Genomic DNA, 17032 nt, shown 5'->3' on the forward strand with positions numbered 1-17032 from the left:
GCAACTTCTGTTCATCAGTAGAATGAAAAACCAGTGCAAAGTTTCAGATTTTTACTTTTATTCACTAGATGACTAGTTCGGGCCAAGACACATTTTCAAACCATCAGAACATAGTTGAAAACGCTATTTCCGAAGATGACAAAAATGTGCAATGAACATTTACAGCACTCGCAAATGGCATTTCCGAAGATGTCACAAATGTTCATTGCACATTTCTGACATCTACGGAAATGCCATTTTCGGCTAGGTTATGATGATTTGAAAATAGGTCTTTGCCTGAATCAGTCATCTAGTGAATAGAAAGTAAAAATTTGCAATACGATATTGCACTGCCTGTGTTATTCTATGACGATGCACTGCGGTGACCACAACTGCTACAAAACACATTAGACGAATTCGCAATTGTGAATAATGACTACCATCAGCTGTAGAATGGAATGACGACAATGAAAATTTGAGCCAGACCGGAACTTGAATACGGATTTCCCGCTTATCACGAGCGGTCCCCTTACCATTTGGCTATCCACGCACTACTCACGACCAGACTCAAACTTCCATATGTCGTCAACCATACGTCTACGATCTGTACTCGCACATCTATTGTGTGTATTCCCGTACAGATCAGATGTGCTTGAAAGTAGGATGCCCGGCATTGACAGATAAATACAATATTGCGTGCCTGTGTTATTCTGATGACAATGCGCTGCGGTGATCACAGCCATTACGAAACACATCAGATGAATTCGCAATTGCAAAGTTTGGGTCTGTCTGTGAGTCATGCACAGACCGCCAAATGGTAAGGCGACTGTTTGCGATAAGTGGAAAATCCGGGTTCTGAGTCCCTGTCCAGCACAAATTTTCACTGTCGTCATACCATTCTACAGCTGATGGTAGTCATTATACGCAATTGTGAACTCATCTGAAAAATTTGCACATTTGGACTGGTTTTTCATCCTACTTATACAATATGGTCATCATAATCTGCCATTAATAAACTTAATCGTCATCAGTTCCTCAGTTCCAATACTATACTCTGACTCTCTGTATCATGAATGGTACCTCATAACCTCACTTTCACTGTTCAGTGAGGGGCTAAGTGAATTGACCTGACGTGACAGACAGTGTGTGTACACCCTGACGTGCCGGAGCTGTTATTTGACAGCTGGTGCAAAGAAGTGATTTGTAGCAACCTAATCTTCATGGATGAGTTCTGTGACTCCATGACAAAGGAGTGAAGCAAGCAGAGGAAACACGCAGATCTGCCATCAACAAAAAAAGGTGGAAACCAGGCTGTCATTAACAGTGGTGATCTCTAGAGTTACATAGAACTGAAACAGTGTGGTGCTAACAGACCTGCTCGTTAGGGACAAACCATCACCAGAGCACAGCACCAATTCATGTTGAATTTACAGGAGGCTGTCAAGACCAAGCATCATAGACAGCTCTCTGAGGGGTTACTTCTGGTCCACTATGACACTCCAGCTCATTTTGCACAGTACACTGTCACAGCAAATGTTTTAACACTCCCATATTCTTCTGTCATGACAGCCAATAACTTCTTCCAGTTCCACTGGCTGAGCAGAGCATTGCATTGCATGCAGTTTTCTCAGTAATAACAAGTTGATTTTCAAGATGGAAAATTTCCAGATCTGCCAAAATGTACACTTCTGTTACAGAGGTGTCCACCGAGTCAACCGTAATTAAGAAAAATGTGTTGCATTGAAGGGTAAACATGTAGAGAAAGACTAAATCATCACGAAGCGTCAAGGTCAAGGCTTGATTTATTTTTCTTCAACTTGGCCCACAACCACAAGTGAGACTTGCAATAAGGAAGTTGCGCCATAAACAATAAGCATGCGCCTGCCCTGTGGGATTCAATGTGGACCACACATAAAAAAGACAAGCCTGGCACATCATATGGGACAAACAACAACAACAACAACAACAACAACAACAACAACAACATGAAATGGACTCATATTTAAACAATTCTTAATAGAGGCCGGCCGGTGTGGCTGAGTGGTTCTAGGTGCCACAATCTGGAACCGCGCGACCGCTATGGTCGCAGGTTCGTATCCTACCTCAGACATGGATTTGTGCGATGTCCTTAGGTTAGTTAGGCTTAATTAGTTTTAAGTCTAGGGAACTGATGACCTCAGATGTTGAGTCCCATAGTGCTCAGAGCCATTTGAATTTTTTTTTTTCCACTCATGTTCGTTATAATGCCCTAAAATAATTAAACAACCCGCATACCTGTTATGTCTATAAAAAGGTTATCTAATATTGATGACACTAGTCATAAGTGCATTGTTATTGTGGACAGTAATTCAGTAGATCCCACCAATAATAACAGTGATGGCAGTCGGCTGCACGAAAATGTCCAGAATACTAATCATCAAAAATGACACCCATAATGAAGACTGTATTGATCCTTGTCATTGATGCATTGCATTTGGAAAGAAGAAAATAGCAAGACAAAAGTCTCTGAATATACACGGCTCCTGGCATATGAGTGCCAATTGGAGAACAGTCAGGTTGAAGTACAAGAGTGTCTGACTTTTTTATATGTTTGACAATGTTTTGATAATATTGTCACGGAAACAAACAGGTACATACAACAAACTATGATCAATGAAAATTCACAAAAGAAAATAGGACATAGATCCCTGTCAATTATAGTGAATATAAAATATACTTTGCATTATAGATAATAACAGCTCAAGTAAAAAAACAAAAATTCAGATTTACTAGTATAAAAGGTCCATCATAGAAACACCAACTTTCAAGAACATTATGTCACTGAAAAGATTTTTGCACATTACTAGTTTTTTTTACATTTTTCAAATAAGAATACGACTTACGTAAAGGATAAATTATGCGAAGTCATGCCTGTGCTAAACTATTTTATACAAAATTCAAAGAAGTACACGTAATGGGAGAAAACATTCCAATTGACGAATCACTGACGAAATTTAAGAAACGCAGGTCTCAAAAAATTTAGTCCTCTGAAGAGGGCGAGATTAGTAATAAATTTTTTTAAACTGTGTGAGTCACCATTAGACTATTCCTATAATTGTAAAATATATTCACGAAATGATAAAGCAGAACTTGAGTAAAATGAACCTGAAAGTGTTGTGATTTCAATACTAGATAAAAAGCACACTTTATATTTGGATAGTTGGTACTCTTTGGTGAAACTGTTTGTAACTTTAGCTGAAAATGGAACAAATGTTGTTGGTCCAATAATTTTAATAGGAAATATATGCCAGGAGATTTTGTCAAAGTAAAATTAAAAAAGTTGGAATTCATAATGAGAGGCTGAATTCGCACATTACTGTTATAGTGAAAGGATTAACAGGGTGGTACAAAACTGTAGAAATGACTGAACAAAACGAAAGTCAACAACCCTACTTTCGCATTAAAATGTACTATTGATTACAACATGGGAATGATTGTTGCTGGTTGCCAAGATCAGAGATTAGCAGGCTGAGTATTATGAGACAATAGTTGAAAAGGCACTGAAATATCTTTTTTTACACATTTGATATGGTACTTTATGAATAATAAACTCTGTACAACAAAAGCAATATGAAAAAGAAACAGAATTACAAAGAGTGTAGACTTCAAATAGCAGAAGCATTAGTACCAAATGTGCTGTCACAAATTTATAAAACATGAGGATCATTATCAATATTATGAAACGGAAAGTTGGTACTCACCATATAGCGGAAATACTGAGTCACAGAGACGCACAACAGAAAGACTGTCACAAAGAAAGTTTTCAGCCAGTAACGCCTTCATTAAAAATAGATGACACACCACACCAGCTGCTTGAGATTGCAGTCATGTGTGTGATTTGCATTTGTGTGAGTGTGTGTCGTCTATTTTTGATGAAGGTCTTACTGGCCGAAAGATTTATTTGTGACAGTCTTTTTGTTGTGTATGTGAGCAATACATAGGGAATTGTTATTAATTCAAATTGTAATCATTTAAAGCCATTTCTTGAAAATTTATGAAGAGACTTCCACATGATAGTTTACATCTATCTTCAAGAGTCTTCCAGTTCAGTTTCTTCAGTATCTCTGTGACACTTTCCAAAGGATTAAACAAACCTCTTGCCATTCCTGCTGCCCTTCTCTGTACATGTCCAATATCCACTGTCAGTCCTATCTGGTATGTGCTCCACACACTTGACCAATATTTTAGGATGCATCACACAAGTGATTTGTCAGCAATCTCCTTTTTACACTGATCACACTTCCCCAATTTTCTACCAATAAACCAAAATCCTACACCTTATTTACCCATGACTGAACCTATATGATCATCCCACTTCATATCCCTACGAAGTGTTACACCCAGGTATTTCAAACAATGGAAAATCCAGGATGGAATGTAATAATATTGTGAAAAGGAAAGTTGCTACTTACCATATAGCAGAGATGCTGAGTCGCAGACAGGCACAACAAAAATGCTGTCATGAATATAGCTTTCGGCCAGTAAGGCTTTCATCAAAATTAGACAACAAACACACATGTACACACACACAGAAACGCAATTCACACACGACTGCAGCCTCATGCCACACTACAAGCATGATGGGAGTGGCAAATGGGTGGGGGTGAAGAGGAGGCTGGGTCGGGGAGGGGGAGGGATGGAGGGATAGTAGGATAGGGGTGGCAGACAGTGACGCGCTGTTGGCGAGCATGCAGGGACAAGGTGGAAAGATGGTAGGGCAGCAATGTGCACTCAGGAGGTTAGACGGAGGGAAGTGGAGAGTTGGGGAGGGAATAGTGGAAAGGGAGAGAAGTAAAAAGACTGGGTGCAATGGAGGATCGTCTAATTTTGTTGAAGGCCTTACTGGCCGAAAGCTGTATTTGTGACAGTATTTTTGTTGTGCCTGTCTGTGACACAGCATCTCTCCTATACGGTGAGTAACAACTTTCCTTTTCACAATATTGTTACACCTGGGTATACGTATGAGTTGTCTGATTACAATAGTGATTCCTGACAGGGATTACATCAGGCCCTGAAGCTTTGTTCAAATTTAATGATTTCAGCTGTTTCTCAAAGTCACAAACACTAATATGTCTTTCATTCATCTTTTCAGAGGTAGAAGGATTAAATTGGGGCAATTCTCCTGGGTTTTCCTTCATAGACGAAGATTTGAAAATGGAGTTAAGCATTTTAGATTTTGTTTTGCTACCCACAATTCACTAACTCTGGTACCACTAACAGCCTTTATACATGCCTAAATTTTCTTTTGGGTTCTGTGAAGGATCATCTCACAACATTCTACTACAGTAGTCATTGAGTTACATCTATTATCCAGTAATCTTTGTTTCTCTAGATGTTTCTTTACAGTGACTGTATACCATGGAGGTTCCCTCCCATTATGGACTGTTGTACTGGGTACATATTGATGCAGTGCATGGTCAGCTATTCTTTTAAGCTTGAGCTACAGTTCCACTACATACCCTTGCCCTGTGCTGAAAGTTTCAAGTTCCTCATCGAGATATGAACTACTGACTTTTTTATCTAGGTTACTGAACATATACATTTTCTCCTTGTTTTAGTTGTCTTTTGTACTTTGGGAATCATTGTTGCCACAACGACATTGTGGTCACTGATACCAGTTTTGATGCGGACATCCTCAAAGAGGTCAGGTCTATTTGTTGCCATCAGATCCAATATACTTCTGTAGTGAATAGGGTTCCAAACTATCTGTTCTAGGTAGTTTCTAGAGAAGTAATGTTTCACAGGATGTCTTATCGTACATACCATTAAAAAAAAACTGTAATTTTCACAGCTGATTGTTGAATAATTAAAGTTTCCACTAATGATTACAGTATGATTGGGGAACTTATATACCAGCAAAATGAAGATTTCTCTAAAAATTTTGTTACATCAGGAGATGGGTCTGGTGGGTGATAAAAGGATCCAATTATTTTACGCCCACCCCTGATAATGTCTTGCCCAAACACTATATCGCTATTAAGGAAATTTTGAAGCTAGACCAATAAAAATTAGTATTTGGTTTAGCGGTCAGATATAATGAAATGTGTGTTTCACCATTTTTGGAAATTTAATCCCTATCGGACCAAAAGTTCTTTTTAAAATAAATCTAAAGTACTTTTAAGATGACATCTATGAAAATTGGGATTTAGTTTTTTAGCTAGAGACAGAGAGGAGGGGGGGGGGGGGGAGGGGAGATTCAGTGTTTATGGAAATTCAACCCGTAAGAGCATGCAATGTTGATAAAAAATTTTATAACATGTCGTTATGAATGCATTATTAAAGCTAAACTGAAGAAAATGTATATCTGGAAAATATTTATCCAAAACGGCCCAGTATGCTCACAGTACACTAGCCTATCGAAGATATATATCATAGCAACTGGCAGCAAATGAATGAATATGTGTGTGTGTGTGTGTGTGTGTGTGTGTGTGTGTGTGTGTGTGTGTGTGTGTGTGTGTGTGTGTGTGTAAAAAATCAAAGATGGGAGCACAGCTCCCCCCATTGCCATGGTTCCCCCTCTGAGATGTCAGTCTCTGTTGGTGAATCAGTATCTGGATGATTTGGGATGGATCATTTAGCATGACCCAATAAGTTTCTTTATTGTTGTCATGTAATATTTATTATTATTTTATTATTTTCTCAAGGAAAATCACATTGTTTAGAAATCACATAGAAATTGGAAAATATGTTCTTCAGTGCTTTTGGATATTCAATCCCTGAAGGGAGTGAAATAGAAGAGGAAAAGTTTAATGAAATTATTTCATTACGAAAGCATTTTCTTGCTAAATCTATAAAAAATTGTATTTCACCTCTCAATTAGAAGTAAAAATACATGTTTCATTCTTTTTGAAAAGTCAACCCCTATGTGGATGAAATAGGGGATTAAAACAGTTAGAAACTATTTTATAATATTAATAAAATTTTAAAGCTAAATTATAGAAATTAGTATTACACTTCTCAGTTAGATATAAAGAAATACATGTTAGAGTATGAAAGTCGCTGTGCCACTATCATCACAAGAAGACGCGATAAACAAAAACCTCTGACTCCAGCTGCCAGAATCTCTTCTTGGCAGAAGTACATTCAAAAAATACCATGCTTCTGTGGTCTTAATTAGCCTGAAAAGTTTAGAAACTGCTGCAGTTTTTGAATACCATAAAAATTAAATTCAGAAAAACAAAATAATCTGTGCGGTCCATACAGACTATGGAACAAAGCAGTGGTCACTAGACTAGTGAACAGTACAGAAACAGAAAATATTTCCAGTCTTGACAGGAAAATGGAGTGCAAACTCATGTGCACACATTTCAATGCAAATTAACACACCTGAAAGCTTTCTAGACACTGAACTCAAGATCAATCTACTCACCGAGCCATCTATTATGAAATTAGATGCCAGCTTGGCAACCTTGCCTCTTGCCTCCATCAGTTTCTTGAGAAACAACTTCCCTCGATGCAGCATAATTGCCTTACACTCGGCAAATGTCTGTAATTTATAACATTTGCTCATTAGTGACAGATTCTCTGAAATGGATCCTTTTAAACATGCAGTACATAGAACAGGCATATAAAACAAACCTAGTAAACTTGTAAATTCATAAGTATGGTGAAAAGCCACTAAATTATTTTCCTTTTTGAAAAATTCTGGCGAGAAATGCTTCCCACTAGAACTTCTTAGCGTACCATTAGGGTACGGGGAGTGGGAATAACTGCTTGAATGACTCTGTGACCCAGAAGTTGGTCAACTCTTGTCTTCACAATCCCTATAGCAGCAATATTTTTAGATTCCTCACTTGACTACTTCATGAAATTTTGTAAGTAGGCTTTCTAGAATTGTTGCCATCCATCTTTAAGTGGCTGCCAGTGCTTACATTTCCATAAATCTTTTCCACGAGTCAAAAAAACCGGTGACTTTTCTTGCATAGTTCAATATACCCTGTAGCCCTACTTGTTATGCAGAGTCCAGCAATATGGGTATCCTTGGTTGCAGGACACCACCCAACCTGTGGTGCAGTTGTGCTGTACCACGATGCATTGTCTGATGTTATCGAGCTGCGGTGTGCTTGTTTTGGAGAGAATGTGAAATGTTGTTGCCAAGAATATGGTACAAGAAGAAGTGGCATTTAATTGTGTGGTGGTGATGTATTTGTGAGGTATGTTATTGTGTCATTTAGCGTGCTCCAGTCATCATGATGTTGAATGTATGAAATTACGTGGTATCACAATTTACTGCGCAGAATGTTGTCATATAAAACAAAATATGTCATAGAATTTAAACTGTACTCTTAGATGCCTGTGTGACCACTGATTAAGTGGATCAATGTTTTTAATTAAATCACAGGAGATGGTAGGTTCATCAATGCTTATTAATAATAGTCACATGCTCAATATATTAACGAGCATTGATCCATCTACTTACTTCCATGATTTAATTAAAAAACATTGATTCACTTACAATGCTTACTGAAAATACTTTCTCACGTGTTCTGCCATCTTGTCCTATCAGACTCAACATTCGTCATGTTCACTTCCCAACACTTTTGAGTTAAGTTAACTGGAGATTGGGAAACGGTGACATTATGGTGTGTTTTGTAGGGTTTTGACAGATTTAATTTTTTATCAGTTTCAAGTTTAATATATAAATATAGAGGGTCTATACAAGGGCGATGTACTTGAGGACAATATTATGGAAATGGAAGAGGATGTATATGAAGACGAAATGGGAGATATGATACTGCGTGAAGAGTTTTACAGAGCATTGAAAGACCTGAGTCGAAACAAGGCCCCAGGAGGAGACAACATTCCATTAGAACTACTGATGGCCTTGGGAGAGCCAGTCCTGATAAAACTCTTCAATCTGGTGAGCAAGATCTACGGGACACGTGAAATACCCTCAGACTTCAAGAAGAATATAATAATTCCAATCTCAAAGAAAGCAGGTGTTGACAGATGTAAAAATTACCAAGCTATCAGTTTAATAAGTCACAGCTGCAAAATACTAACATGAATTTTTTACAGACAAATGGAAAAACTGGTAGAAGCCGACTTCTGGGAAGATCAGTTTGGATTCCGCAGAAATGTTGGAACACGTGAGGCTATACTGACCTTACGACTTATCTTAGAAGAAAGATTAAGGAAAGGCAAACCTACGAATCTAGCATTTGTAGACTTAGAGAAAGCTTTTGACAATGTTGACTGGAATACTCTCTTTCAAATTCTAAAGGTGGCAGGGGTAAAATACAGGGAGCGAAAGGCTATTTACAATTTGTACAGAAACCAGATGAGAGTCGAGGGGCATGAAAGTGAAGCAGTGGTTGGGAAGAGAATGAGACAAAGTTGTAGCCTCTCCCAAATGTTATTCAATCTGTATATTGAGCAAGCAGTAAAGGAAACAAAAGAAAAATTCAGAGCAGGTATTAAAATCCATGGAGAAGAAATAAAAACTTTGAGGTTTGCCGATGACATTGTAATTCTATCAGAGACAGCAAAGGACTTGGAAGAGCAGTTGAACGGAATGGACAGTGTCTTGAAAGGAGGATATAAGATGAACATCAACAAAAGCAAAACGAGGATAATGGAATGTGGGTGAATTAAGTCGGGTGATGCTGAGGGAATTAGATTAGGAAATGAGACACTTAAAGTAGTAAAGGAGTTTTGCTATTTGGGGAGCAAAATAACTGATGATGGTCGAAGTAGAGAGGATATAAAATGTAAACTGGCAATGGCAAGAAAAGCGTTTCTGAAGAAGAGAAATTTGTTAACATCGAGTATAGATTTGTGTGTCAGGAAGTTATTTCTGAAAGTATTTGTATGGAGTGTAGCCATGCATGGAAGTGAAACATGGACGATAAATAGTTTGGACAAGAAGAGAATAGAAGCTTTCAACATGTGGTGCTACAGAATAATGCTGAAGATTAGATGGGTAGATCACATAACTAATGAGGAAATATTGAATAGGATTGGGGAGAAGAGGAGTACGTGGCACATCTTGAGAAAAAGAAGGGACTGGTTAGTAGGACATGTTCTGAGGCATCAAGGGATCACAAATTTAGCATTGGAGGGCAGCGTGGAGGGTACAAATCATAGAGGTAGACCGACAGATGAATACACGAAGCAGATTCAGAAGGATGTGGGTTGCAGTAAGTACTGGGAGATGAAGAAGCTTGTACAGGATAGGGTAGCATGGAGAGCTGCATCAAACCAGTCTCAGGACTGAAGACCACAACAACAACAACAACATATAAACAAAGATGCTTTAACTTACCAAACGAGAAAATACGGCACTTTAAAAAACACAGAAACACACACACAAATATCAAGCTTTCGCAACCCACAGTTCTTTCATCAGGAAAGAGGGAAGGAGAGGGAAAGACGTAAGGATGTGGGTTTTAAGGGAGAGGGTAAGGAGTCATTCCAATCCCGGGAGCAGAAAGACTCCCGCTAATCTCAATGAGTTTAGTCAGTGTATTGGTTTGTGTAGTATTTGGATTTTTGCATGGGTTCTGACATGTTTCCGTTACCATACTGGATACACAGAAATAGGAATTCTTGGCATGGTGATGTCACTGGTCAAAGCAGACAGGTGCTAACCCAGTTTTCAGTAATTCCAGCAACATTCTAGAGTGAGTTCCAGAACTGTTATACACATATTGCATTTTCCCTGTATCGTACAATTTACCACAGGTTGCCACCTGCTTGACTGTTGATTGGACCTCCAGCAACCAATCTTTGCACCACTTTGAAACCTCATCAAGATGTGACTGGGTATTTGTGAAACTTATTTTCATAGGTCCTTATGATGACTATATGCTTAATATCGACACATCTTGACTTTTCAGTCTTTTGGAGGAATAAATTTGTCTAAATCTGCATATTATTCCAATATGGAGGTGGTCAAAATTTTGAATAAGAATTACTCCAAAATACATAACAACACTCAACCTAAAGAAACAAGGGTACAAAAAACTTTAACACAAAAGGAAAGATACCAGTGTTAAGAATCATTGTTGAAGGGGAATAAATAACTTACGATGAACTGTTCAACGTGAGAAGTAGGCAGCTGAACAAAGAATTCAGTCTAACTGAAAAAAAAGAAGAAAGACATGCAATGTATCGAGAAAACATGTTTCATTCCAAACCTTGGCCATTGAGAACCTTGTAGTTGAGTGCTACCTCACAAATGTATAAAAACTGAGGAAACAAAATAGAATTTTGTTTCCAATAAGCAATATTGGTCGAGGTGCCAAAGTAAGGGAGACTTAATAAGATCATCATAAAAAAGGCTTCTTCAGTAAATATGCTTATGTAAAAAGGTGAACTGGGCTAAAAGTAAATTATTTAGAAAGTTGTGTAGCTGAAGTACACTAGTATCCTGGCAAGAAACACACACAACAGCGAACTTTGAACAACGCAAAGACCAAAATGAAAACAGAACATTTATAGTACGGCTACATCAAACTAAACAACATTAAAAATTAAGTGGATGAGAACCTTACTAGAACATGGAATAGGTTGAATGGACAATAAGTAGCAAGTCAAGTACAGATTTAGAAATAGCTGCTAATCAAATTTTCACCGACATTTATAAATTGTTTAAAGCTAATTCACTGTCATTAAACTTTGGGAGACCCACTATATGTAGTTCAGAACATGTAAGAGATTTCCTTCCAGCATGCATATATTTCTGGGATAATAAATAATAAATTCATTTGGGAAGGGCATCCCACAGAATAGCTTAAGCACCTAAACAAGTCTGTATTTGCGGTGAGAATCTTGTCAGATGTAGGAGATATAAACATAAAAAACTTGCATACTTTGCTTACTTTCATTCTATTATGTCTTGTGGCATCAAATTCAGGGGTAACTCATCAAACTGAGCAAAGGTTTTTAGGGTGCAAAAGTATGTGACAAGAATCATTTGTGGTGTAAATTCAAGAACATCATGTAGAAACCTGTTCAAGGAACTTTGTATTCTAACCACTGCTTCTAAGTATATTCACTCCTTAATGAAATTTGTTGCAAGTAATACATCTCTAATTCCAACCAATAGCTCAATATATAGTATCAATAGTAAGGATAAGAACAATCTACATAAGGACCTAAAATAACTTATCTTGGTCCAAAAAGGGGTCCAATATTCAGGAACACACATTTTCAATAAATTGCCAGCAACCATTAAAAACTTGGTTTCTGATAAAGCACAGATTAAACAGAGTTTGAGAGACTTTTTGATAGGCAACTCCTTCTACTCTATAGATGAATATTTTAACAGTGGTTGTTAAGCCAGCTTAAGTAAAAATGTCTGTTAGATTTCAGTTTTGACAGCACTTGGTCGCAACAGTCAAGATTAGGTATTTTGTGTATGATAAATTTATTAATAGTGCATAACAATGTTTCATTCTGACAGCGTGTTAATTCTACAAATATTAACTGTTCCGGTTTACCGCACTGTAGTCACCTATTTCGACAATCTCCTGAGAAAAGATCAGGGTAGTACATATTTTCAAATGTACTATATTTTTATGTTATACTTTCTGACATGTTCCACACCCATGAAATCATCTCGTTTTTTGGCTTTATGGAACGAAAACTGAATCTAATCTAATCTGAACTTACATTAAACTATTTAGGATTAGTCCATTACTAGATCAACCAGGCATTACAAATGACAAGGAAGAGGAATTATGATAGATGTTACATACATCTATTATTTGGAGTACGAATTTAGGAAGGAAGAGTGTGAGGCAACACACAAAAATGGAATGAGATTGTCAAATGACTCTAAAGTCCCTGGCGTAAAAACATTAAAGGAATCATTGTCAGGCAGGATTCATTTGCAACATACCTCTGTATCAAGTTTGGCGAGGGTAATGAAACGCAGAAACAGCTCGCATCCAGATCTGACAGCTGCACCTGGATGATCTGTCTTTCGCATTGCATCTCCGGCTGCGCGAAGGTTTGAATCCAACTCTTGTACTGTCTCTGCTGGAAAATGTATGCAAAAGTGTTGCGTTATGATACTTTACACACGACGTTCAAACCACCAAAAGGAGATAGTATTTTTTCCGTCAAAACGAAACTTACATTCGTCTCGCTCCAGAACGGTAAGTAAGGTCCTTATTGCGGCAATTCCAGCTGACACATCTTCTTCTTCCTCCAATATTCCGATAAAATAATCTTGTATCTCTGGAAACCCAAGTTTTAGAAATAAATTTAATCATGCACAAAGTTACGGGCCACAGTTGACATATAACCATTCAGTGTAGGATGCATCTGTCAGCATTTCGCAAGCTAGAATGTATATGTCAAAAGCTAACGAACATACCCACCGAAAATATATAACGCTATTTATAATTTTATTTTCTTTGTGGTTCTAATTTTTCCAGCTTCCAATATTTACTTACCCTTCTTATCCATCGCTTACTGGTTTCAAACGAGGTTTATTTCTTACTTGCTTCCTCGTAAATGTGTTTTTTAAACAGCACACACACAAAACCACAACAGTATGTTTACATTCAGAGTCCAAATGACAATCACAGAATCCACAGTAGACAGTACACACATGGCGAGGTTATGAGTGTTGGTGACACTGTTGGAGTGACTGATTATATCGAAAGCTAAAATGTTTGTCTTTCAACACAGTTAGACTGTGACTTTCAACTTGGATGAAAATATATACGTTAAGATTTCAAACTATTTTTCCTTGTTTTGAATATTATCGTAATTTGTGACTCGTTCAAGGGGCTGTGTAACCGCAATTGTTCGCATACTAAACTGATTAAAGGAGGTCTTTGCAGAGATTTCGATATCGTTTGTCGAACAGTTGTTGTCAAAACGATATTTCACGCAAGATTTGAAAGTGTTCGCCGAAAGACGTTTTCTATTCCGGATATTCTCTTACTTGTGTCGTTAATAATAATAATCACGCGATCATAAGCAAACTCAGGGAACGACGATGAGCTGCGAAGAGCTGTAGAATTGATGCAACAGTACGTGAAACCACAATGTTTTCTGTAAACTCGAACGTGTCGTCTATCCACATTCTTTATCTGCCTATCTATCTTTATTCATTTAAAGATTATCTCAAAATGATACGCGATGTTTCAAGGTAATACAGTGCCTATCAATAGCCGAAAATATAACATGCTTTCTGAGGATAGGACTGGTAGCCTATGGGGGTAGGACAGATGTTCATGTTCCTTCAGTTACACACAATTTGTTTCAGTTAACTTGCTAAATAAAACATAGATTCCTTCGTCCCTGCCTATGTGCCGACGTCGCCTGGATTCTTTCCGATCACTTGCAATGTAAAACTTAATTCCACTCTCCACTGCTGCACACACCAAGACACCTACCAATGATTCCTGGACTGAGAAGACACGTCCATACTGCTAGCCTCAATTCCAATCTCGACACTCAAACTGTTCACCTGAAAAACTAAGTTAGGCTTGACACATGATCCTCACAAAAGCAGTGAAACATTACCCTGTATTGAAATGTGACAGGTGTTGTAGTATCCCCTTTCATTACTATCCGCTACTCTTTGTTATCTAAGTAATCTTTAACTGTGTAATAAGCATTACTTGTTAAGAAAGTTTCAGTTGCCTTTTTAAAAAATGTATTTTAGCAATCTTTTCCATTTCCTTTGGAAGTTTATTATACAGTTTTATCAACTGATATAAGATATTGTTTCTTGTTTTTTATTTGTTCTTCCTCGGTAACTATAACTTCCAACTATCTCTTGTGCCATGATCATCAAAAGAATAATTACTGCAGCATTTGGTAATATTTTCCATGATATGCTCCGCAGACTTTTATATGTACACACTTCGCTAAGTAAGACTATTTAATTTTTTAACTAGCTCTTTACAATGAGTCCCACTACTACTTCCAGTTATTATTCTTATGTATGGCTGTTATGTGCAGTTTAAAAACTATGTCCATGTTTTTTGTCTTCAATCTCCAGAAACGAATACCATAGCTCAGAACTGAGTGTATTTATGCCTAGTATTTTACCACAAGTCATTGACTATTGCAGACATACTAACACTCTAAGAGCATAGCATGCTGGTAACAAGCATTTTGCCAGTACCTTTGTATGTTAACACCATATTAGCTGAAAATCGAAGTTCATCACGAAAAACTAAGTGTTTGCTTCACAATCTACAGATTTATTGGCTAGTGACAAGAGTTGCTCCTCCTCTTTATGTTGAAATGCTTACTGTCCGTTTTCTTGTGAGGTGTGCCCACTTGTGTAAATGGGTGTGCATTTTTCTTTTCCCAGGAAGTCTTTGGCCAAAAGCTTATATGTAACAGTCTTTTCATCATGCCGGTCGGCAACTTAATGTGTATGCAGATTGTAACTTCATGATTGTAAACAGTTATGTAAGGGACAGCAGCAGTGGCCGTGCAGAGTCAGTATTATTTCATCCATGAGGCACTAAACCTGTGTCAGTCTCCGTCAGTTCGTGAGGCGATAAAACATGTTGTTGAAAGTATTTGGACTATTTCAACTTCATCATTTATTTGATTAACATGGCACAGAATGCATGACATATGCTAAATGGACATAGGTTATATCACAGGTGGAGGAAATACAGCAATCTTGAGTTACAGATCTCACTGAAGATCACTGATTGCTGACAAGTTAAACAGTCCAGTTGTAGCCACAAAAGCTGGTTATGTTTTAGGATGTAAGCAATACACTGTCAGACATCCTTTTGCTTGGCATAGAGCAGCAACTCGACGCGGCTTGGACCCGACAAGTTGTTCGAAGTCCCCTGTAGAAATGTTGAGTCATGCTGCTTCTATAGCTGTCCATAATTGTAAAAATGTTGCTGGTGCAGGATTTTGTGCATGAATATTTTTGGCCCATAAAATTTTAATGGGATTCGTGTTAGGCAATCTGGGTGACAAATCATTTGCTCAAATTGTTCGGATCATTCATCAAACCATCTGTGAACAGTTATGGTTTGATAACACGGTGCATTGTCATCCATAAAACATGAAGTCCATGAATGGCTGCAAATGGTCTCCAAACATAACCATTTTCAGTCAGTAATTGGTTCAGTTGGACCAGAGAACCCAGTCCATTCTGTGTAAACAGAGCCCATAACGTTATGGAACCACCATCAGTTTGCACAGTGCCTTGTTGATAATTTGGGTCCACAGCTTCATGGGCTCTGCACCACACTCTAACCCTATCATCAGCTCTTACCAACTCATCTGACTAAGCCACAGTGTTCCAGTCAGTTTCTAGGATCCAACCGATATGGTCATGAGCTCAAGAGAGGCCGGGCGATTTCATGCTGTTTGCAAAGGCACTCACATTGGTCATCTGCTGCCATAGCTTGTTAATGCCACATTTTGCCGCACTATCTTATCACATATGTTCATCGTATGTCCCACATTGATTTCTGTGATTATTTCATGCAGTGATGCTGGCCTGTTAGCACTGACAACTCTAGGCAAACATTGTTTCTCTCTTCAACTTTTGTTGTTCTGTCTTCCTCAGTTGCATATAATAATACAGTATAATGATAATTTTTACTTTAGGACTCACTAACTACAACTGATTGAAACACAATTTTCCTAGTGTTGTTAAGTGTGGAAAAAAACCCTCAAATTGAAAATTATAAGAACAAGAATAGTGGTTAAAATGGAACAAAAACACAAAATGTAGAAAATTGTTCACGGAACCTGCCACTGAAGGTGCCTTGCAGAGAACAAAAGCAAAATGCGCATGGCATGAAAACTGTTTCTTTCAGTTGTAATTAGACTGTCCAAAAGTAAAAATTATCGTTACACTGTAATACTGTTGCTCTCAGTCATTAGGAGCAGGCCGTCAGCCACTCTGTTGCTCGTGGTGAGAGATAATGTCTGAAGTTAGGTATTCTCAACACACTGTTTACAGTGTGGATCTCGGAATATTGAATTCCCTAACATTTTCCAAAATTGAATGTCCCATGCATCTAGCCCCAACTACCATTCCACATTGAAAGTCAGTTATTCCCAT

The 17032-nt window shown here is 37.8% G+C and overlaps 1 protein-coding gene across 2 annotated transcripts in view; it reads right to left on the reverse strand.

The window, feature by feature from the left end:
* LOC126293580 (translation initiation factor eIF-2B subunit alpha) overlaps positions 1-13742 on the reverse strand; it is a 54695-nt gene extending 40953 nt beyond the window's left edge. The window contains exons 1-4 of one of the 2 annotated variants that reach the window (XM_049986855.1): positions 13422-13742; positions 13102-13203; positions 12863-13002; positions 7388-7504 (exon numbers count right to left, since the gene is read on the reverse strand). In XM_049986855.1, coding sequence (XP_049842812.1) covers positions 7388-7504; positions 12863-13002; positions 13102-13203; positions 13422-13434 — 372 coding nt within the window. In that variant the 5' untranslated portion in view covers positions 13435-13742. Of the gene's footprint in view, positions 1-7387; positions 7505-12862; positions 13003-13101; positions 13204-13421 lie in introns of those variants that run through there. The other variant, XM_049986856.1, reaches the window with a different exon arrangement.
* Positions 13743-17032: the final 3290 nt, after the last annotated feature.

The sequence above is a fragment of the Schistocerca gregaria genome, chromosome 10 (assembly GCF_023897955.1).
Source record: "Schistocerca gregaria isolate iqSchGreg1 chromosome 10, iqSchGreg1.2, whole genome shotgun sequence".
Classification (NCBI taxonomy): domain Eukaryota; kingdom Metazoa; phylum Arthropoda; class Insecta; order Orthoptera; family Acrididae; genus Schistocerca; species Schistocerca gregaria.